The 24,452-nt window shown below is 40.8% G+C and overlaps 1 protein-coding gene across 4 annotated transcripts; it reads left to right on the plus strand.

Moving 5' to 3' along the window:
* Positions 1 to 5,520: 5,520 nt before the first annotated feature.
* Positions 5,521 to 24,032, plus strand: LOC124136702 (15-hydroxyprostaglandin dehydrogenase [NAD(+)]-like). Of its 4 annotated transcripts, none has more exons than XM_048399832.1 (8): positions 5,521 to 5,631; positions 10,245 to 10,353; positions 11,287 to 11,410; positions 18,597 to 18,703; positions 18,939 to 19,035; positions 20,699 to 20,775; positions 21,598 to 21,743; positions 22,610 to 24,032. In XM_048399832.1, the coding sequence occupies exons 2-8, from the start codon at positions 10,261 to 10,263 to the stop codon at positions 22,734 to 22,736; spliced, it is 771 nt and encodes a 256-aa protein (XP_048255789.1). In that variant the 5' UTR covers positions 5,521 to 5,631; positions 10,245 to 10,260; the 3' UTR covers positions 22,737 to 24,032. The 4 variants fall into 4 exon arrangements, with proteins under 4 accessions (XP_048255789.1, XP_048255892.1, XP_048255810.1 ...); XM_048399935.1 differs by having other exon boundaries at positions 5,618 to 5,751; XM_048399853.1 differs by having other exon boundaries at positions 5,622 to 5,756.
* Positions 24,033 to 24,452: the final 420 nt, after the last annotated feature.

Consider the following 24,452-nt stretch of genomic DNA (forward strand, 5'->3'; position numbering starts at 1 on the left):
AACGATCCTCTAAAGGGGTGGTAACTCTTCGTCGGCCGGTTCACGGACGGTCTGCAGTTGAATTGAACATTGTGTTTCGGTCCCAAAGGCGGCAAATGGTGTGAACAACTGTGAAAACAATGCCGTTTAAGACATTGCAAATCGACAATGGCTGCGTTTTCACACAGTTTGTCGAATATCTGGCCAACAAGCATTTCCAGTAACATATATCCAGTTCGATTTGTGTTGGCAGGTTCATTGAACTACATACTACCTGTGCATTTCTATTTTTGAAGAGTGTATATGGTAGTCAATGTTAATAATGATTGATGTTTTTTTGCCAAGACGAGAAGAGCCACTATGCAGGTAGTAAGCTAATTGCCCGCCACTAATATCCCTCTTACGATCAAAGAAATATATATTATTAAAATTGTTTACACGGCAATATCAACTGAACTAACCATCACCAGACAACACAATATCAACCAATAACATTCATTTGTATAGAAAACAAATTTAGTTTAAATAGCCCTATGCAAATCGTTTGGCATAAAGACAACACAATTGACAATGTTTTGACAATGGTAAGCGTCAATCTACACCTGGCACAACTCTCGGTAGTTTCCGGAATACGAGTAGGTTTTAACGTTTTTTGTCACTAATATTGCCTTAATTTTTTTCCTTCAAGATACTTGGTTTAATATGCATTATAAATTATTCAATTCCATATGTACCGTTTACGTGCGTGAGTTAGGTTACACTCCCCTTTGAACAGTATTCCAGTTATATCACAGCGTGTCAGCTTAATGTGGGAGGAAAGCCCGAAGTGAGGCAGGTCTCAGACGTTTACCACTTTGGTGAAACCAACGAGAATGGGTATGGTGCTGACAAACCTAGAACCCTGAATCGAACCCTTTGCACAGTGAATTGCGACACCCTAGATGACTGGCGACCACGCCACCATAAAGAAACAGATCATCAAGACGGGGAGCATAATTGTTGCCAATGGGGATGCCTTCTTATTGTCTGAGTGAGTGTGTGAATTGGGTTTAACGCCCCTTGTAACAGTATTGAAGTTATATCACGGTGTGTCAGGTTCACGTGGGAGGAAAGCCCCATGTGATGCAGGTCTTAGACGTTTACTTTGGTGAAACCCACGAGTTTGCTCACAAATCTAGAAGCATAAACTGTGCGAACCGGGATTCAAACCGACAATCATGCGTGCCCAGCGAATTGCGTCACCTTAGACGACAGGGCCACCTGTGCCCCCTACTTCTTGCCTGAATGGCCTGTCCCCAAATTTTACATAGATGTTAGGCCAGCATTTCAAATATTTATAATCATGAAATAAACCTGACTAAGTGAGTAATTATTGTTCAACGCCACATCAGCAATCTTCCAGCTATTTGCGACGAAAGCATACACAAATATATAACATCAACACTAGAGAATATCCGTCGAAACAGAGTGAGTATTGATTAACGCCGCTTTTAGCTTCATTCCAGCTATATCGGGGCAGGGAGACACCCGAAAACAGAACATTGAATATAGAAGTATTATAAAGCATTTTTAGACCATTTTTAAAAGACCACAAAGCTGTCTCGGGCCAAACAGTGTCTATTTTGTTCATTCAACATTTGTATGGTAAATGGTATCAAGCTTGTGATATGTCTCGGGGGAAAAACTGTCCAAAAGGAGACAAATCGACTTGGTTCATGTAAATAAAGCGACAAAACCTTTTCCATATCCAATAGAAATCTCTGCATAACGCACTATATCATGAGCATATGTTTATGAATCCCTATTAAATAGTGATGATACCAGGTATTCGCGAAGAGGTGAGCGTATCCTTCCCCAACGGTGGTACCCGTCACAAACACATGCAAAGGGATGTCAAATGTTCACCTGAATAAACATGGGAACACATGGTACTAGTTAAAATAGGTTTTTGCATCGGGCATCATTTTTGTCACTGATGCGTCAAATTTGGAAATGTCCTCCACGTGTCTACCATAAAACGTTTTGAAAGCTTTACTGAGGCCTTGAGTGGTGTAATATTGATCAAATAACTTCTGAGCAAGAGTTATACGACGCTCTTTGAAATCTTGGTAGAAAGTTCATGCTCGAGTGTGTCTCAAAAGTTGTGTAATGTAAACTGTATCTGTGGTCAACACGTAGTTATAACAAAAGCCCAAGGATCAAGGAATGAAGTTTTTCCTTAAGCTTGTCATGTTGGATAGTGGTGTACAAAGTTGAAAAATCAACTGTTTTGACAGAATGAAACTTGGTTCTTTTGTGAGGTTACAAAACGTCAAACAAATACTTTGAGTTTTTGAGAATCCATATGATATTAATTCCACCTGTCTTAAATACTTTCTGTGAATATAAAGAAAGTCCTTCCTTGATTGTATTAAGGATTATGGTTAGTCTTTGAGACAGGGATTTGGTGGTTCATTTGCTGGACTCGTCAATCTCTCTCCCTCTCTCTCTCTCTCTCTCTCTCTCTCTCTCTCTCTCTCTCTCTCTCTCTTTGTACGGATTTGTATGTAGCTTTGGAATCCGGTACAAAAGAGGATACATGTGGCATTATTTGACATGTCATTTATACCAAGTTCTTTGATCAAACAATTAACGTATAATGATTATGTTATTTAAGGCCCTGTCGGTGGGAACAACTACAACCCTTTCATGTAGGGCGAACAGACTTGCTGACAGCTTGAATGGGAGGAATGGGCTTATTCCAATTCCGTTTTCTCTTTTTAAGTTAGTGCATTCTACCAATGAACGTGCCGCCGATCAACGGAACTTGAATTTGAAGTTAAACTTTGGCTGCACGGACAGCAATGCCAGCCCACAAACAAGACATGCGTATCAAACCGTTGGACAATAGCATGCTAAGATTAACTCTACAACAGAGAGAACAAGCTGCATCAACGAGCAACGCATGACCACGCCGCAAGGAGTTTTGGCTGTAGACTCATGATAGTCACCAGGCGCATGGCCTGATTGAAGCAGACTGGGTGGGGAGAGACAGGTCTTGGAGTGGCAGACCTCTTGTCATCACCATCCAGGAAACGCTACGTGCGTATCCTCCATCTGAGGAATGATATTATCACTGTGACATCATCAGCTGAGACAGTCTTCCTCCTAGTCGCTTGACAGTGTCCAGAAGAGTGTGTCGGTAGAATATCAGAGCTGGCAGAGCTATACGATACGTAACGCTGACACACTGTATCGCTGTCGGAACAGAAACTGGTAGAGAGTCATGTTCACAGGAGAGAACAGATTCAATATTTTCCTGGCAGATGTAAGAACTTGTGTCAACCTCCAACAAGAAGAACGTTATTGCAATCAAGATGTCGAACCGTTTGGAGGTGTCAGCATCTGTAGCGTGGCCAATGCGGCATCCTTACTCCTGCAATGCAGTATAATTCGTCCTGTCAATTCAGGACGAGGTGGGCATACACAATGCTGACTGACAGAGGTGACGTTCTGAAGGATTAAAGGGAGTTTCATGATTTCAGTCTTGATTGTTGATCGAATGCTGAATAATTGACCCCGTCGTCAAACTGCAAAGTCAATACCTTCTTTTTGTTCATTCATGTTCATTCATGGCACAACTTGTAATGGTGTTGGTACATAATTCGTGTATGTTTATGTTGTATTTTATGCCAGGTGAGGGTAAGTGGCATTTCACATCACAATCATCAACTGTTTCAGTTCAGTCATATCACAGCTGGACAAAGTGAAGTCAACCTTGTCCAAGGATACGATTCAGGCACTTGAATGAGATGGCATCTTGAAATGGAAGTTTTGAAATGATTATCAATAAGTGTTACAGACATAATATCTATCATGCTCATGTCTCGATGTCAAAGATTACGGCTTTACTAACGAAATACTCTGTATTGAAGAGGATGGTCATATTGTGGTCGAGACTTTATTTTGAGACTGAGCAGATTTATTTTCAGGCAGATGGAAGACGAGTTCTTTATTTACACAAAATAATGAGCCGTTGAAACTCGAAATTTCATATTGTGTGTATCTGCATTGATCTATGATAGTTTATCGCAATCTCCCAATCTCGACTTGTCAAATCTGGCTGCAAGACTTCGCAATCGCCAGAATGCGAGAATGCGAGAATGCGAGGTTTCATTATCAAGCGTTCTCGCGTTCTCGAACTTTGTGTATATTCAGTTTCTTCTCAGAGGTCGAGATCGTGAGTATGTTCCTCACTGTATGCTAAACGTTTCCGAGGTTCTGTTTGAAAAAAATCCCTAATGGTGTTTAAATTTTTCAACCAAAACCTTGGTGTGTTTTCTCCTATACTTACACGCACCATGCGGTGTCGCGAAATGGATTTGACCATGGACCTAAATAACCTTTCTTAGGTCCGTGGTTTGACATGTCCCGTCCCTGTCGGATGCACCGGTTGTACGTACATTGTTCGGGAACATTATCGCCGGTACACCAATATTTGTACATACATGTACATTCTTGCTTCAGCAACCCAGTGAGTAACAATTATGTGGAACACAGAGAGAGAGAAAGAGAAAGAAAATTATTTTATTTACGTCTCACACACTGTACAACAATGACAATAAAAATACACAAATAGTGTGTACGGTGTCCGGACATTATGGCCTACGAGACACGCAGGACGTCACATACAAATAAGTAAAAATGAGAAATATCACAGTACATACATACACATAAAAATGAGTTATCACCAGTGCAAGGTCAAAAGTTGAAAGGAGAACATTCTGATACTAAGAAATAAAATACATTGAACTAAGTTGGTAGAGACGAAAGACACAGTTGTCTTCGCTGGTACATGTGATGAAGAAGCGCGGCTAGGGGTGTAACCACCCTATTGTTCCGCATTAAGAACACGGCCTGATCTGTATAAAGTTTGGAGATGATTGAGAAGCTAAATTCCATAAATCATAGCGTAAATCTGAAAAGAGAGAACATTCAGCAAAAAAGTGTATTTCATCCTCAACAGCATTGCAATTACAGAATTTACACATACGTTCAATAAGCGGTGTTTTGGGGCGGGTGAATCTTCCCAATTCTATTTCTAATGGCAGTGAGCTGCAGCGAAACTTACTTAATATACTGTGCTGACATCTGTTCATCAATAAACTGACATAGGGTTCTACTGATAAAGAATCTTTAAACAATCTGTATGTACGTAACTTATTACCATTTACCTGGCCCCTATCGTTCCAGAGCCCATGTAACCAATCATAATAGGATAACAGTGACATTAGACAAGTTAAACTCTTCAGTAGAAATATTATTTAGATCATAAATTGGTAAATGTAAACTGACAAAGTAGTTGAAAACTGTATTATTCCAGGATCTACGGAATTTTACTGACCGTCTGCAAATAATACTCAGCATTCGGGAATGATCTGCAGCATGCAAACTGCGCCAGAACCGAAGAATTTCAACTTTTTGTTTTGTAAATGAGGATATTCACCCATCGCCCTGCAAACTGTCCCAGTTTAAGACAGGCTTCTGCACCGACCCAGTTCTGGTCGCTGCACACGATAGTGTCGAAGTTGAAAGTTTAAAGTTCGATATCTCGGGGACGTTGACTCTGAGCAAATCCGAGACTTGCGATTGACGATTTCAGCGGGCAACGCGGTGAGTAACAATTATGTGGAACACAAATAGTATATTGGTTACATCCTGTCTATAACGCCGGCGTGCATACACACCAGACACTCATACTTGGACGTCTGTCGTATAGCACAAGGTAAACGGGTGAGGTCTGCATATAATTCAAGGCTAAAGTACAAGTAAATAGAATTTGTGGGTCAAGGTGACAAGCTATTGGATATGGAAGGGGTTTTAATGTGAACAGCAAATCCTGTAAATCCAACCGGTTAAATTATCTTTTTTTGTCTTCTAGGGGTTCAAATCGTGAGGCCTTTGATTGTTTTTTGTAATGAGCAGAAGGGGTACAATATATCAGCGGCTTTGAATTTGTGCGAGTTAAGGAGGGGATTGCCTAAAAGTCGGGCCAGGCCGGGCCAGCGGGTAAAACTAAAAATGGATTACAGAATAATAAAACGAAACATGCATATCTAGGCAGATCTCAAATGTCCACATACGTATAGTTTTGCTCATTTAATTGAGTTTGAATCAAAATGCATCTTCAACAATGTAATAAACTGATAATTATGACCACATACCGTGAGTCCTCGTAGAAAAGTCAGTGTCTTGACTGTGTGTTTTCTTTGATGAGAATGTTTCTCACCGACCTTAGCGTGTAGGGGTGTGATGTCCTGGGCAGGAAACGACAGCGTTTTGACTACTCTTCTTTCATTAATTAACTTGTTGGGCATCCCTAATTAACCTTTACGAATTCATGTCAAACCAACACAGGATCGATGTTTTCTGGAAGTGGATATTCGCGAATGTCATAGGGCTGACACGACACGTGTTAATAACTGTCCTAGCACTTCTCAAGTTACTTATCATTCTTTATATCTAAAGACTTGTTTCATATCTAATTATATACCACTTTATTGTCTCATACTGCGATGTACCATCAAATGTGTTTACATCTGTAGCTTAGTATTTAAGCTACCCATATACCACTTTATAATGTCACAGTAAATCGCATTTAAAGAAAACAAGGTATTTACTTAGATATAGAACGTTCCTATAAATATAAACGCTATGCCGACAGATGGAAATGTGTATCACTATAGCTAGAAGCATTTGATACGTTTCAAATCTTATTTCGTTTAACGATTGCTCTTTTACATGTTACCTAGATCAGCGACGCTTACACACAGCTCCACTTTCTGGTTTTCGAGTGATTTACTCCGAAATACTTAATTATGGTGCACATTTTTGGTTGATGATTGTTCAGTAATGTCATGTGTGTATGTTGCATCAAAAATATGTAGGTATGATCGCCGATAATGAAGTAATTAGCCAATAACACTTTGGCCCGTCTTGGCCCGGCCCGGCCCGACTTTTAGGCAATGCCGTTAAGGAGTGGTAGTTTATTCTTCCCCGCCCTTAAGGCGGGGAAGTATACGGGAAACGTTAATTTTGAAGTATGTATGTCGACATGTTGGTTTATTTGAAATTTCAAGCCACGCATTTACGGAAACAAAACATACAAATCATGTGCGTGGAATGTTGATGCTATTCTTTTCCAGCAATAAGAGATACTTCAAAATCGTCTTGATGTAGTTAATTGATGCATCTGGCCGTTTCTGGTCATTAGCTGACATTATTAAACCATTCATGTGTAATCAGATGTCCTTTCTTCCTCAAGGACTAATTTTCTGATTTTCATGGTGTATACAAAAGAAGAACTGTGCTCCGGAGATCGTAAATAACAGCATAATAAAAATTATGTTCTGAATATGCTTATTCATGAACAACGACGACATCTCAATTTAAATGTAATATTGCTGAATTCCACTTTCTACATACCACACTTTTGATTGTTTGGATGCTCATGTTCCCTGGAAATATTTGGAATAGTTACTATTCCGTATTCTGAGTTAACCCAGTCCCCCGTGTTTTTTTTAATCAGTGCACCGCACAAAGCCACATGTGAAACGTTTGGTAACAAAGTCAAAGCAAAATCGAGAAGTATGTCGCCGAATTTGCATCAAGGCTGTAGTATTTTTTAACCGTTTAATGGAATTCAATGTACAGCTCTGGTCACTCATATATTTTGTGTCCCATGGCTCAAATCTATTTGCGTCTGTACCGTGTTCCACTGACCTCGATAATCTGTTGGATGAAGGCACAGCTCTCTACAGTCACATAGTTAACACCGAAGGCTATGAGGGGTATTTAGGTCATAATCAGCTCCCAGCAGCAAATGCCTCAAGCGATATTGTCTACATAACAGATCAGTTTTATGGCTCCGTCACAGGTGCTCCAAACATTGAAGCAGGGAAAACAAATTTCATAGAATCATTTCAACAAGCAATATTGATATCCCCGTCACTTTTGGTAACTTTTAATGATGTCTCCATTGCAATTTTTACCGATTTTGATTCGTATGCATTATTTGACTCTCATCAGCGGAATGGTTTGGGTCAGATTGATCCGAATGGACGAGCGGTTTTACTTCTGTTTAGTAGTACGGATGAATATTTATGTTACATCTTAACAGTATATCAGGAGACTATATATGCTTGTCGTAAGAGGCGACAAACGGGATCGGATGGTCAGGCTTTAGATGATGCATGGCATCGATCCCAATTGCGTGGATCGATGCTCATGATATTAGGCATTGGATTGTCTGGTCCAGACTCGATTATTTACAGAACGCCGTCATATAGCTGGGATATTGCTTAGTGCGGCGTTAAACGACAAACCAATCAATCATCATCATATGAACTCAAACCAGTCATTGTTACAAGTAAACCACATTCCACAACAGTTACTGACACTGGATAAAAAAAAACAGTACATAGAAAGAAAAAAAAGTAACTCAACTCATCATGATCACAATTGCTATTCTTTGAAAGAAAGAAATACAAAAAAGAAACTGACCAAAAAACGTAAAACAAGAGACGAGGAATCTCCGTTATTGATTAGCCCCGGTATTGAAATGTTCTCCAACTACGTGATAAAATTTTGAGTACGTGCATCTGTTGTTGTGACAAAGAGACCTTATCTAGTATAACGTGTTTGCCATATGGAGCCCTTAGTATTTTCATTTACATTATTATAACCAAATGCCAAGTGTAAAAACAATGTGATCTATTATTTGAGTATGTGCATCTGCCAATGTTGTTGGCAGTTTTGATACTATTTCCACATGTTTACATTTGTGCCAGAAATTGCTTCCATTTCCTTCGATCTACTTTTTAAATGAGGACCCAGCTAGGTTAGAATAGGTCTTCAGCAACTTTTGTTTGCCGTAATTTAAGAGGCGACGAACAGGATTGGGTAGTCAGGCTCGCCGATTTGGTCGATGCATATCATCATATTCCAATTGCGTAGTTCGATGCTCTTGGTGTCAATCACTGGATGATCTGGTACAGACTGGATTAATTACAGACCGCCGCCATATGGCTGGAATACTGCTGAGTGCGGCGTTAAACAAGAAACTATTTTTAAATAGACCTACCCTATGCAAATGTATCAACTGTATTGCCCAATATTTAAAATAAATAATATTTTTTTCCACAACAGCGATGTGTTATTTGTGGTTAATATCATTATGCTCCATCATGCCTTTCAGTAACATCATAATTATGCGTTTGTGAGGCATCACATATGGCGGGGAACTTTGATGCTCTGCATCAATGTTTTCTTGTCGAATATGGTGAGGGTGTATGGGTGAAGGTAGGTTTCTGTGCGTGTGTGTTGTTTAATCTGTCGCACCTTAGTTGTGAAAAGTTGCGTCCCTTAGCCTTGCGATTCGGGGTAGAATAGGTCTTCAGCAACCCATGCTTGTCGTTAAAAGTGACTATCGTAAGGAGCGACTAATGGGATCGGATGGTCAAACTCGCTGACTTGGTTGATGCATGTCATCGTATCCCAACTGCGTAGACTGATGCTAATGATGTCAATTACTGGATTGTCTTGTCCAGACGTGATTATTTGCAGACCGCCGTCATAAAGCTGGAATATTGCTGAGTGCGGCGTTAAACAACAAGCAAGGAAACCCTTACCCTTCCCCGCAAGTGCTGATTGTGGATTTGATTCTAATAGTTACATCACTTGATCCTCCTCAATGTCCACGCTCGTGGATTATACCGATAGACGTCCGGAGCAGCCCCACTTTGCTTTCACTGGAATAAAGATGACACACCGTGGTGCATCAGGGGTTGTCTTTAAAGTGACGAGAAGCAATACTCACTCACCCATCCACAACGTGAAATTCGACACGTTCCAACAGGTTATATCAGAAGCACTAGGCAAAACGTCAAGTGCTAGTTATGATTTTTGGAAGGCTTTGTGATAAGGGCTTTCACTAATAGTTTCAGTACATATTTTGAAAATAGATTTGATTTATTCAATTGTATACAGTTTATATTACGGAGTAAAGGTATATGAAACAAATGAAATGACATTTAATATATATTTGGCCATGACGTATGATTTAAATTGTTTTCTAAGTACCCCATGCAAAAATCATGTTATTAGTTTTACAGCTTTTGTGGAAATTTAATGTTGTTTTCAGTCCGATGTATTAACATACACCTATTGTAGCCCTGTTCACAGAACAGTGTAGTAATTACATTTATATATAATATGTACACCTTCAGCATACCTGTCGTCGACATGCAGCTGAAAGATAAGGTCGTGTTCATCACTGGAGGTGCACAGGGGTTCGGGAAGGCCGTGGCTGAAGCTGTGCTGAAGAAGGGTGCAAAGGTAAAAGTGCTCTTCTTGAAATACAACCCAAACAAACAAAACACTTCAACATTTTTTAAGTAGCATTTCTTAGCGCGTTATATGTGAGGAGTAATACCCTCTTGCTCTGATCACATCTATCACGACTGATAGGGAGAATATTCCTTTTACAGAGAAATTTACAGATGAGTTCAAGATATTTATGTCAGATACCAATATTATTTTCGAGACAATAATTGGATTCTATTGGTTTATTCTGTAGGCGAATTTGTACGAGTCTCCCAAACATGGCTTTGCTTGTCTGTTACTCAAAAGGTTATAATGCATATCTACAATCAACAAAACCCTACACTTTCACATGTTACTAGTGACAATGTCTCAATCTTTTTAAAACCAAGTATCAGTGTGAAGACCTGAGGACATCTGCATAGGAAGTCGCGTAACGTGAACTCTAAACGAACTTTGATCGCCCAATCTAAATGAAAGCCGCGTGGGTTCAGTCAGACGTTAGCTACCAAAACGATTCGGCTTCATTTCTATACTTCCTCCATTTTTGAAATTTCAGTCTTATCAAAGGAAAGCCGCCCCAGAACACAAATGCACTCTTGATAGTAACCCTTTAGGGTGTAGATGCCCTGGCGATCATCACATGAAGGATGTATACAATATCCTCAGCAATACAATAGCGTGGCTTTATTGTTTTGCATTCGGTACTACCCGATATCAACATGTTCCAGATATAGTCGTTTTATGGTGGTGTTCTCAGATCTTCACGCAAAGCTTTTTCGTATTGGAATGAAAGATCTGATTTCTATAAGGTTTCTTGTAAGAAGACAAATGCACACTGGTGTTAATGACCTGCTTGTATAATAGTCTATGTCTGTTTCACCCATCAAGCAAGGATCTGAACAAAGAAGATACACTGTCTGACATATTAGTTCCTTTTCTGGTCAGGTTTGTGTCGCTGATGTCGAAGTGGACCAAGGGGAGGCAACTGCCAAGGAACTACAAGCGTCCAGTGGAGCAGACAATGTCCTCTTTGTGAAATGTGACGTGTCTGATGCTTCTGTTTTTGAAGGTAAGACTTTAAATATATTGACACCATCATGTACATGCACATCCATGTGGGAAGCTAGTGTTACTACAGATGTAGTTGGGGGGAGATACTAAATATACTGACACCAACACGCCATACACATCCATGTGGGAAGCTAGTGTTACTACATATGTAGTTGGGATGATATACTAAATATACTGACACCAACACGATATACACATCCATGCGGGAAGCTAGTGTTACTACAGATGTAGTTGGGGGTGAGATACTAAATATACTGACACCAACACGATATACACATCCAAGTGGGAAGCCAGTGTTACTACAGATGTAGTTGGGGTGTGAAACTAAATATACTGACACCAACACGACATACACATCCATGTGGGAACCCAGCGTTACTACAGATGTAGTTGGGGTGTGATACTAAATATACTGACACCAACACGACATACACATCCATGCGGGAAGCTAGTGTTAATACAGATGTAGTTGGAGGTGAGATACTAAATATACTGACACCAACACGACATACACATCCATGCGGGAAGCTAGTGTTACTACAGTTGTAGTTGGAGGTGAGATACTAAATATACTGACACCAACACGACATACACATCCATGTGGGAAGCCACTGTTACCACAGTTGTAGTTGGGATGATATACTAAATATACTGACACCAACACGACATACACATCCATGCGGGAAGCTAGTGTTACTACAGATGTAGTTGGAGGTGAGATACTAATTATACTGACACCGACACGTACATGCACATCCATGCGGGAAGCCAGTGTAACTACAGATGTAGTTGGGGTTAGATACTAAATATACTGACACCAACACGACATACACATCCATGCGGGAAGCCAGCGTTACTACAGATGTAGTTGGGGTGTGATACTAAATATACTGACACCAACACGACATTCACATCCATGTGGGAAGCCTGTGTTACTACAGATGTAGTTGGGGTGAGATACTAAATATACTGACACCAACACGACATACACATCGATGCGGGAAGCCAGTGTTACTACAGATGTTGTTGGAGGTGAGATACTGAATATACTGACACCAACACGACATACACATCCATGCGGGAAGCCAGTGTTACTACAGATGAAGTTGGGGTGAGATACTAAAAATACTGACACTAATACGACATACACTTCCATGTGGTAAGCCAGTGTTACTACAGTTGTAGTTAGGGTGAGCTACTAAAAATAAAGACACCAACACGACATACACATCCATGTGGGAAGCTAGTGTTATTACAGATGTAGTTAGGGTGAGATACTAAATATACTGACACCAGCACGACATACACATTCATGTGGGAAGCCAGTGTTACTACAGTTGTAGTTGAAGGTGAGATACTGAATATACTGACACCAACACGAAAAACGCATCCGTGTGGGAAGGCAGTGTTACTACAGATGTTTTTGGGGGTGAGATACTAAATATACTGAAGCCAACACGTACACTCACATCCATGCGGGAAGCCAGATCCATGTGGGAAGCTAGTGTTACTACAGATGTAGTTGGGGTGAGATACTAAATATACTGACACCAACATTTACATACACATCCATGTGGGAAGCCTGTGTTACTACAGATGTAGTTGGAGGTGAGATACTAAATATACTGACACGAACACGACATACACATCCATGTGGGAAGCCTGTGTTACTACAGTTGTAGTTGGGATGATATACTAAATATACTGACACCAACGCGTACATGCACATCCATGCAGGAAGTCTGTGTTACTACAGATGTAGTTGGGATGAGATACTAAATATACTGACACCAACATTTACATACACATCCATGCGGGAAGCCAGTGTTACTACAGATGTAGTTAGGGTGAGATACTAAATATACTGACACCAACACGACATACACATCCATGTGGGAAGCCAGTGTTACTACAGTTGTAGTTGGGATGATATACTAAATATACTGACACCAACACGACATACACATCCATGCAGGAAGCTAGTGTTACTACAGATGTAGTTGGGATGAGATAGTAGATATACTGACACCAACACGACATACACATCCATGCGGGAAGCCAGTGTTACTACAGATGTAGTTGGGGTGAGATACTAAATATACTGACACCAACACGTAAATGCACATCCATGCGGGAAGCCTGTGTTACTACAGATGTAGTTAGGGTGAGATACTAAATATACTGACACCGACACGACATAGACATCCATGTGGGAAGCCAGTGTTACTACAGATGTAGTTAGGGTGAGATACTAAATATACTGACACCAGCACGTCATACACATTCATGTGGGAAGCTAGTGTTACTACAGATGTAGTTGGAGGTGAGATACTAAATATACTGACACCAATACGACATACACATTCATGTGGGAAGCTAGTGTTACTGCAGTTGTAGTTGGAGGTGAGATACTGAATATACTGACACCAACACAACATACGCATCCGTGTGGGAAGCCAGTGTTACTACAGATGTTTTTTCGGGTGAGATACTAAATATACTGACACCAACACGTACATGCACATCCATGTGGGAAGCCAGTGTTACTACAGATGTAGTTAGGATGAGATACTAAATAAACTGACCCCAACATTTACATACACATCCATGCGGGAAGCCTGTGTTACTACAGATGTAGTTAGGGTGAGATACTAAATATACTGACACTAACGCGTACATACACATCCATGCGGGAAGCATGTGTTACTACAGATGTAGTTAGGGTGAGATACTAAATATACTAACACCAACACGACATACACATCCATGTGGGAAGCCAGTGTTACTACAGTTGTAGTTGGGATGATATACTAAATATACTGACACCAACACGACATACACATCCATGTGGGAAGCCAGTGTTACTACAGTTGTAGTTGGGATGATATACTAAATATACTGACACCAACACGACATACACATCCATGCGGGAAGCCTGTGTTACTACAGATGTAGTAAGGGTGAGATACTAAATATACTGACACCAACACGACATACACATCCATGCGGGAAGCCTGTGTTACTACAGTTGTAGTTGGGATGATATACTAAATATACTGACACCAACACGACATACACATCCATGCGGGAAGCTAGTGTTACTACAGATGTAGTTGGAGGTGAGATACTAAATATACTGACACCAACACGACATACACATCCATGCGGGAAGCTAGTGTTACTACAGATGTAGTTGGGGTGAGATACTAAATATACTGACACCAACACGACATACACATCCATGTGGGAAGCCAGTGTTACTACAGATGTAGTTGGGATGATATACTAAATATACTGACACCAACACGACATACACATCCATGTGGGAAGCTAGTGTTAATACAGATGTAGTTTGAGGTGAGATACTAATTATACTGACACCAACACGACATACACATCCATGTGGGAAGCTAGTGTTACTACAGATGTAGTTGGAGGTGAGATACTTAATATACTGACACCAACACGACATACACATCCATGCGGGAAGCTAGTGTTACTACAGATGTAGTTGGGGTGAGATACTAATTATACTGACACCAACACGACATACACATCCATGCGAGAAGCCAGTGTAACTACAGATGTAGTTGGGGTGAGATACTAAATATACTGACACCAACACGACATACACATCCATGCGGGAAGCCAGTGTAACTACAGATGTAGTTGGGGTGTGATACTAAATATACTGACACCAACACGTACATGCACATCCATGCGGGAAGCCTGTGTTACTACAGATGTAGTTGGGGTGAGATACTAAATATACTGACACCAACACGACATAGACATCAATGTGGGAAGCTAGTGTTACTACAGATGTAGTTGGGGTGTGATACTAAATATACTGACACCAACACGACATACACATCCATGTTGGAAGCCAGTGTTACTACAGATGCAGTTGAGGGTGAGATACTAAATATACTGACACCAACACGACATACACATCCATGTGGGAAGCCAGTGTTACTACAGATGTAGTTGGGGTGTGATACTAAATATACTGACACCAACACGACATACACATCCATGTGGGAAGCCAGTGTTACTACAGATGCAGTTGAGGGTGAGATACTAAATATACTGACACCAACACGACATACACATCCATGTGGGAAGCCAGTGTTACTACAGATGTAGTTGGGGTGTGATACTAAATATACTGACACCAACACGACATACACATCCATGTGGGAAGCCAGTGTTACTACAGATGTAGTTGGGGTGTGATACTAAATATACTGACACCAACACGACATCCACATCCATGTGGGAAGCCAGTGTTACTACAGATGTAGTTGAGGTGTGATACTAAATATACTGACACCAACACGACATCCACATCCATGTGGGAAGCCAGTGTTACTACATTTGTAGTTGGGGTGAGATACTAAATATACTGACACCAACATGTACATACACATCCATGTGGGATGCTAGTCTGATGCTACTGTGCTTGAGGGGGAGATACCTTACTGTATCTTATAATGGGAAGGTTTCAGTTCTTTACAAAAAGCTTGGCGTCGCCCTTGTCTATAAGAAGTCGAATCAGAACTGACCATCGGTGTTCTGGACACATTACTTGGCTAACTGTTATCAATATTACAATAATAGTCCAAGACACCGAAAGGCAGGGTCCAACAAGGGCTTAGCTGAGACATTTTACAAGTGTAGGTAACTTTGAAAACGTAAACGGCGAAGTCTGTCCGCGAGGACGCTAGCGGACAGTTTACATATCTGTGCTTGTAGACCTCTCCGTCTTTTCCATTTGTTTCATTTTGTCGCTCAGTCCGACATCTCCTTGCATTTGGCAACCCTGTGACTGGCAAGGCAGACTTTTATGTGTAGGCAATTGTATAGACACTTTCACAAATTGTATTCTGAACTGTATTGACCTTGTGGTGTAATGTGTCAATCAACACATTACAGGAAAACTTGCAATGTTTAAGTACCGTTTGTAAGAGACGCAAATATTTACTTTGAAGATAGAACTTAAAAATGGTATTATATGATAAAGGAAATCATACTTGTGATTTCTGGGATGGAAAATATCCTATATTAGGAATGAACATTATGTTTAGCTGTCTCGCGAAATACCATGCCAAAACACACCTCTGTATATGTGAATCATTGATCACAATACGTTATTACAGTTACAGGAGGTGCAGCAAAGCGAAATAAAAACATATGAAAACAAGGATCAGTTGGCTACAATGTATATTTTGGTATTGCGAACAAACAGGTATTAATAAATAAAACCGACAGAATCATTTCCCTTATCACAATATATCATCTACATCATATGCATGTGTTTATGAATCACAATAAAAAAAGGATGATACCAGGTGTTCGCGACAAGTTAAGTACATCCTGCGCCATTGGTGGCACCTATCACAAACACACACATGCAAAGGCAATTACATTGTTTACCTTTGTTCAATTTTTATATGGTCCTCCACATGTCGAACAAAATTTGTTTTGGAAGCTTTACTGAGGCCTTGAATGTTGAAAGGGTGTTTGAGCAAGAATCATATGACGCTTTTTGAAATTTTTGTAAATGGAACGTGCTCGATGTTCGTTTGTTTGTTTGCTTGTTGTTTCACACCGCACTCAGCAATATTCCAGCTATATGACGGCGGTCTGTAAAAATAATCGAGTCTCGACCAGAAAATCCAGTGATTGACATCATGAGCATCGATCCACGCAATTGGGATCGATGACAGGCATCAAGCAAGTCAGCGAGCCTGACCACCCGATCCCTTTAGTCGCCTTTTACGACAAGCATTGTCGTTTTTAACGGCAAGTATGGGTTGCCGAAGACCTATTCTACCCCGGAATCTTCACGGGTCTGGTCTCTTTTAGTTCTAGTTTAGGTGGGTAAATGAATGGAAATGTTGAAGGACATTGTCCATTGGTTCATTTTGAATGATATCATCGCTATACCTGAAGCTTAAGTTAAGTAAGTTTAAATTACCTTGCTTTCATTCTGCCAGTCTGAGCAGAGTTTCCGATTCAAATGCATAATGAAATATTCTTGCTGAAACGTCCTTTCCCCAAATTTCACAAGTTATGACAGTAGACTTCACTTGTCATTTGCTTTCATTTTTGACAAATTGTCCTGAACGTTTGAGGTGAAGTGGCGTGAAATGGGGTTTAACGTCGCGTGAAAGATTATTGCACTTATATTGCGACGTGCATGCACGTGTGTGTGGCTTCTTGTAGTAGACCGGACTGGTGCCGATTTAATGGAGCTAGCACACTGAGACCCCATGCCGCTGTTTTCCATGAATACCCCACGCAGACATAGTATACTGTCCTTGTTTTAACCACTTAACACCAAGCACCAGACAAGGCAAAAACAAGTACCCTCTTTTAACGTCTTTTGGTATGACGCGGCCGGAGATCGAACCCCGGACATTCCGTTCTCCGAGCGGACGCCCTACCACTAGACCACGGAGGCGGTCCTGAACGTTTGAAGATATATATGTTAATGTGTCACCACGTGAGAAAAGACCCATGGTTCAAGTTTGTCCTTAAGCTTGTCGTGTTGGATAGTGGTGTACAAAGTTGAAAAATCAAATGTTTTTCGATAATTGAACTTGGTCCTTTTCCGAGATTGCAATAATTCAAGCAAATCCTTTGAATTTTTTAGAATTCACGTTATTAATAACACTTGTCTCAAATACTTTCTGTGAAAGAAATGCCTTGATTGTATTAAGGATTACGTTTAATCTTTGAGACATGTATTTGGTCTACATTTGTTTGACCTAACAATATATCGCTCTTTGTATGGATTTATAAGGACCAATTAACACCAATTTGTATTTTAAAACCAATTAACACCAAGTCTGGGATATGACATGACAAGTCATGGTGCCCCGACGGCGAGCGCAGATTCTCACTCATGTTATACGGAGATCATTATCTTTGTTAATGAATAGCCAAATGAATCGTTATATATATACAAGGGATTCTGAAATGTTTTGAATAACTATCAATATATTCAAAATCCATTTGACAATATCATCTGTTGAACATCCATAACTCTAATGTCTAATGAGAATAAGCCTGACCATATTGTTCAGTGAAAGTCAACGTTCTTAATTTGCATCACATAACTTGCAGCTTCATTTCCTTCAACTTCACCATAAAACATATGTGAGCATTTTGTCACACAGATGCTTTCAAAGCTGCCGTCTCCAAATTTGGTCACGTTGATGTCATGTGCAACAATGCGGGCATCTTGGATGAACGAATATGGGAAAAACAGCTCGAAATCAACATCGTAAGTGTTTTGAATCTTAGCTTTTATCCACAAAACGTTTCATCTGTCACCATTTTACCATGTCTTCATTGGTAAGTTATTGCCATACTATATCTTGACTTGACACAGTTGGTAAACATACATTATCTAACATGTGTACGCATCGTTATTCTGCATGACTAACTTGCATGTATCACCCCTTCATAAATGTTATATCTTTTTACCGTCATATGTCGTTATTGCTGTCTACTTCCAGGGTGGCGTTGTGCGGGGGACCATGATGGCGCTGAATCACATGAGGAAGGATAAAGGGGGTAGAGGCGGTGTCATTATCAATACCGCTTCAACTGCAGGTATGAAGTGGTCATCCTTGTGGTACAATAACTTTTCTGCTGGACCTCAGAGAACAAGCTTGGGTGCTTGGTAAGCGTGTGGGTAATGGGGTGAGACTGGATGAGATGGGGTGGGACTGGATGAGATGGGATGGGACTGGGTGAGATGGAATGGGATTTGATGGGACTGGATGAGATGAGATGGGACTGGATGAGATGGGGTGAGACTGGGTGAGATGGGATGAGATGGAATGGGATTGGATGGGACTGGATGAGATGGGATGGGACTTGATGAGATGGGATGGGACTGGGTGAGATGGGATGGGACTGGGTGAGATGGGATGGGACTAGGTGAGATCGGACGAGACTGGATGAGACGGGATGGGACTGGATGAGATGGGATGGGACTGGATGAGATGGGATGGGACTGGATGAGATGAAATGGGATGAGATGAGATGGGACTGGATAAGATGGGATGGGATGAGTTGGGATGGAACTGGATGAGATGAGATGGGACTGGATGAGATGGGATGGGACTGGATGAGATGGGATTGGACTGAATGAGATGGGATGGGACTGGATGAGATGAGATGGGATGAGATGGGATGGGACTGGATGAGATGGGGTGAGACTTGATGAGATGGGATTGGACTGAATGAGATGGGATGGGACTGGATCAGATGAGATTGGATGAGATGGGATGGGACTGGATGAGATGGGATGGGATGGGACTGGATGAGATGGGATGGGATGGGATGGGACTGGATGAGATGGGATGGGACTGGATGAGATGGGATGGGACTGGATGAGATGGGATGGGACTGGATGAGATGAGATGGGACTGGATGAGATGGGATGGGACTGGATGAGATGGGATGGGACTGGATGAGATGAGATGGGATGAGATGGGATGGGACTGGATGAGATGGGATGAGATGGGATGGGACTGGATAGGATGGGATGGGACTGGATGAGATGGGATGAGACTAGATGAGATGGGATGGGACTGGATGAGATGGGATGGGATGGGACTGGATGAGATGAGATGGGATGGGACTGGATGAGATGGGGTGAGACTGGATGAGATTGGATGGGACTGGATGAGATGGGATGGGATGGGACTGGATGAGATGGGGTGAGACTGGATGAGATGGGATGGGACTGGATGAGATGGGATGAGACTAGATGAGATGGGATGGGACTGGATGAGATGGGATGGGATGGGACTGGATGAGATGAGATGGGATGAGATTGGATGGGACTGGATGAGGTGAGATGGGATGAGATTGGATGGGACTGGATGAGATGAGATGGGATGAGATTGGATGGGACTGGATGAGATGAGATGGGATGGGACTGGGTGAGATGGGGTGAGACTAGATGAGATTGGATGGGACTGGATGAGATGAGATGGGATGGGACTGGATGAGATGGGGTGAGACTGGATGAGATGGGATGGGACTGGATGAGATGGGATGGGACTGGATGAGATGAGATGGGACTAGATGAGATGGGGTGGGACTGGATGAGATGGGATGGGGGATGTAGGTTTGATGAAGAGGAAGCTAATTCATGTGCTCACATGTACATCTTTTGATGTGATACTGTAACTTGATTCAATATGAACCTCTTCTGAATGTTACTTAACTTTCAAAGTAATTCTTTCTTTCGCTCTTTATTAAGGCTTGCTCCCCTCCTTCTGGTTCCCTACATATGCAGCCAGTAAGAGTGCCGTTTACCATTTCACGGCGAGTTGGGCAGTAAGTCAATTTCAAATATTTTTTATGCATTATACTCTTGTATACACACACATTTGTAATCATTACAACTCCCTCTCGCTCTCTTGTATTATGACAAATTATATGACAAATAAAAAGTGTCCTGCTTACAGTACAGACACACATAGCGTATATTGGGATCCTCTATTCAGACAAAGCTGATATGCGTTGCCATTCAGGAGAGATTTATTTCCCTTTAATTAACGCGCATCTTGACAATAATCAGTGCAGACATGTTCAGGCTCCCTGTTCGAATAAGGCCGTAATGACGTAATTGACTCTTTACTCCAAATTACACCCTGTCTGTCTGGCAGTCAAGAATCTAATTATGTAACGCCTAATGTACTCTTTACTCTTTTTCACAGCTATTGTGCCCTTTACGCCAAATGTAGTTTGTTTCGGCGGGTAATTAAGACTGGTTAATCTATTACATTGGCAATGTATGTTTACTCTCTTTTAATACTCCTGCTCTTTCTGTGTCTGCCCTCCCCCCCCCCCCCCCCCCCCACACACACACACACACTCCCTCTCTCTCTCTCTCTCTCTGGATATGCGAGTATGTAGGGATGCATACCCACATTAACCCGATGTATTAAAGTACGCGTTTGTCGATCCTTGGAATAAGCTTTATACCCCCTCTTCAGTTGCTGAAGCACATGGCAGTGTAAGCTCTTGTGTCATGTTATGGAAATAACAAAGAGAGAGTTGTGTTTCAGGCCGCTATGAAACTGTAGTTATAAAGATTTTAATAAGTGAATGATGCTTAACTATCGCATACACTATGGAATATCATTGTGTCAACAGAAAAACCCTGATATGAAGTCAGCTGATGTTCGAATGGTTAGTATCTGCCCGTCGGGAGCTAAGACGGCTCTTCTGGATATGGCTGAAGAAAAGATTATAAACTACGAACATTTCAAGCAGTTTATGGAACGTTCTAAATATTGCAGGTAAGTATAGCTCTGTTGTACATAAAATGAATAATGGTATTCGCAAATATGTGACGTATCTTTTGTTTGTAGACCAATACCATACGCTCTGAACCGTAGCAGCACTTGTTGCTTGTGAGTGAGTGAGTGAGTTGGGTTTAACGCCTCTTTTAACAGTATTCCAGTTATATCGCGGCGTGTCAGCTTAATGTGGGTGGAGAGCCCGAAGTGATGCAGGTCTCAGACGTTTACCACTTCGGTGAAACCCACGAGCACAGGTATGGTGCTGACAAACCTAGAAACATAATCGGGGCGAACCGGGATTCGATTCATAGGTTTCTGGCGTGCCCAAGGGACGCACCTCTGCACAGCGAATCGCGGCGCCTCAGACGACTGGGCCACCCGTGGCCCCCTTGTTGCTTGTGACCAATGAAATAATATCATAGAAAGTTATCAATCCGTAAGCGTCCAGTACCCAAAAACTAAAAAGGCATGGTTTCAATCATACCCTTTTATACAAATTGTGAGTGGCGGGTGCTACCGATAGGGCAGGATATGTTTATCCTTTTCACGAACGCCTTATATGATCATTGATTTTCAGTGATCCATTCCTATAATTGCCACTGCTATGTTGCCGTGTATATTTCCATATGTGTTTTCGACATTCCATAGCACTGATATCCATATCTCCACAAGTGGTTTTAACTTGATCTGTCCATACAGGTATGCACGAATATTAACATTATCAATATATGTATATATACCGATACTATAATAAGAAATGACACGTTTTTCCCTCAGTGAGTAAGACACCTTCCGCTTTGGGAGCTGATGAACTTGGGCCAATGTCATGGTGCGCTTGTCCACGTGTCTTCTGTATTTTGCAGGGTAGACCAGGTGGTGGAGGCATTCCTGCTGGCAATGGAGGACGACACCATCAACGGCACAGCCATCACCATCAAAAGTAAAGAAGGTGTAGAAAAGATGAAGATGTCGCTGGTCCCCGCGGAGTAATACCAAGATATATATACCCCCAAAATTGTCCCAAGAAAATAGCCAACATACAAACATTAAAAATGCCCCTTTGTAGATATATTATTCGAAAGGTAGCACACAAGCTTTCCTTATAATTTTTCGGAACCCAATAAGGATAAATAAATAATAATATCACTGTAGTCAACAGTTTAAAACATGAAAGGAAAAGGCCACTTAAAAGTCAGCGATTTTATATTTAGATATTTTGTGCATATATCCCGCGGACTAAAAACTAACACTAAATTGTGTCGATTCGATAAGGTATGATGTCATCAAGAGAAGATACATACTATTACATTAAAGTCAGACAAGTTCAGAGCAGTAGATGTTTACAGTGTTCTTAATGAATTTTGTGAGAATTTAAGAGCAAATCAAGAATAAAACGTAAAATGTCTGAAAAAAGGAATATAAACGCTTTCATTATAGTATGAACCTTCGTAGAGTGAGGGCCAAACTGTATCAACGTCGGAGCTTCATATACAATGTTTGGCCCTCACTCCTTGAAGGCTCAAACTCCAATAAACCCACACACTGTGAAAGTCAATTGTTAAATGAACTTTGGTATGTGTTTAGTTAGCTGTGATAACCTTAAAGCGTTTATATTCCTTTTTTCAGGTTTGCTCTTGATTTGCTTTTATATAACTATTTTAAACCTCGGAGGTTGTAGGTCTATTCACAATTCTATTTTGTACGTCTGACTTCTTGTTTACACTAACACTAACACTAACACTAAGTATACAACAACCGTTATCGCTAAATAAAGTAGTTCCTCAAAATGAGAGGTGACATGAGCAAATGTATACTTACAGTGACAATTTGTGTCGTTTGTTTAGAGTAAATATACTCAAACAATATCATTATTAGATGAGAAAGGATTATTTAGAACTACCTCAGTTAATTAGTCATAGTGATAGTTCGTCGTAATACATTTGCATCAAGTTCAAGACATCTAAATGGCCCACATGATAAACGTGACGGGAGAGATTTCCGAAACTGTATAATGAACCTGTGGAAAATGTAAGTCATCATTGATCAATTGACCGATCATTGAAAGGTGAGTGTAAAGATATGTCCAACAGACACTAAGGTAAATTCATAGATTCCTGTAGACTGTCACTAGAGACTGTAGACTAAAGTTCAAGTAAAATGACTGAAAAAATCCTTTTGCGTACACCACTACATTTGTATAAATGTTGAATTTGAATACGAGTCCCGCGCACTACATTGCTGAGTACCGAATACCCTCTCAGTAGATCCTGAATTGAAAAAACCCACCAAAAACAAAACAAAAAGTGGTAGCAAAACTAGACTTAAAGCTGAGAATTTTCTGTATGCACAGTATCTCTGAGCACGGAAATTAATTGAGTCCTCATTTTGAAAAAAAGAAGACTATTAGTACATTATATACACCTTTTGTTTATGAAAACAGGATAGATGACATAAATGAAAATGTCTTAGTCATGAAAAATTAAAAATAATTTTTTTTATCAAGTACATGCATTTGCCTCGGGAATGATTATACGATATATGTCAATGTGACAAAAAGTATTTGTGTTTTTACATTCGGTGGGGAGGGAAGCTTTCGAAAGGATGGGGTTGGGGTGGTTTGTTCTGTCTTAATCTGGGATACGTTATTGTTCGACAAATAAAATAAATTGTTTAGGTTAGAAAAATGTGAATTTGGTGTACATTTTG

This window comes from Haliotis rufescens, unplaced genomic scaffold, assembly GCF_023055435.1.
Source record: "Haliotis rufescens isolate VD_foot unplaced genomic scaffold, xgHalRufe1.0.p SCAF_1, whole genome shotgun sequence".
Taxonomy (NCBI): Eukaryota; Metazoa; Mollusca; class Gastropoda; order Lepetellida; family Haliotidae; genus Haliotis; species Haliotis rufescens.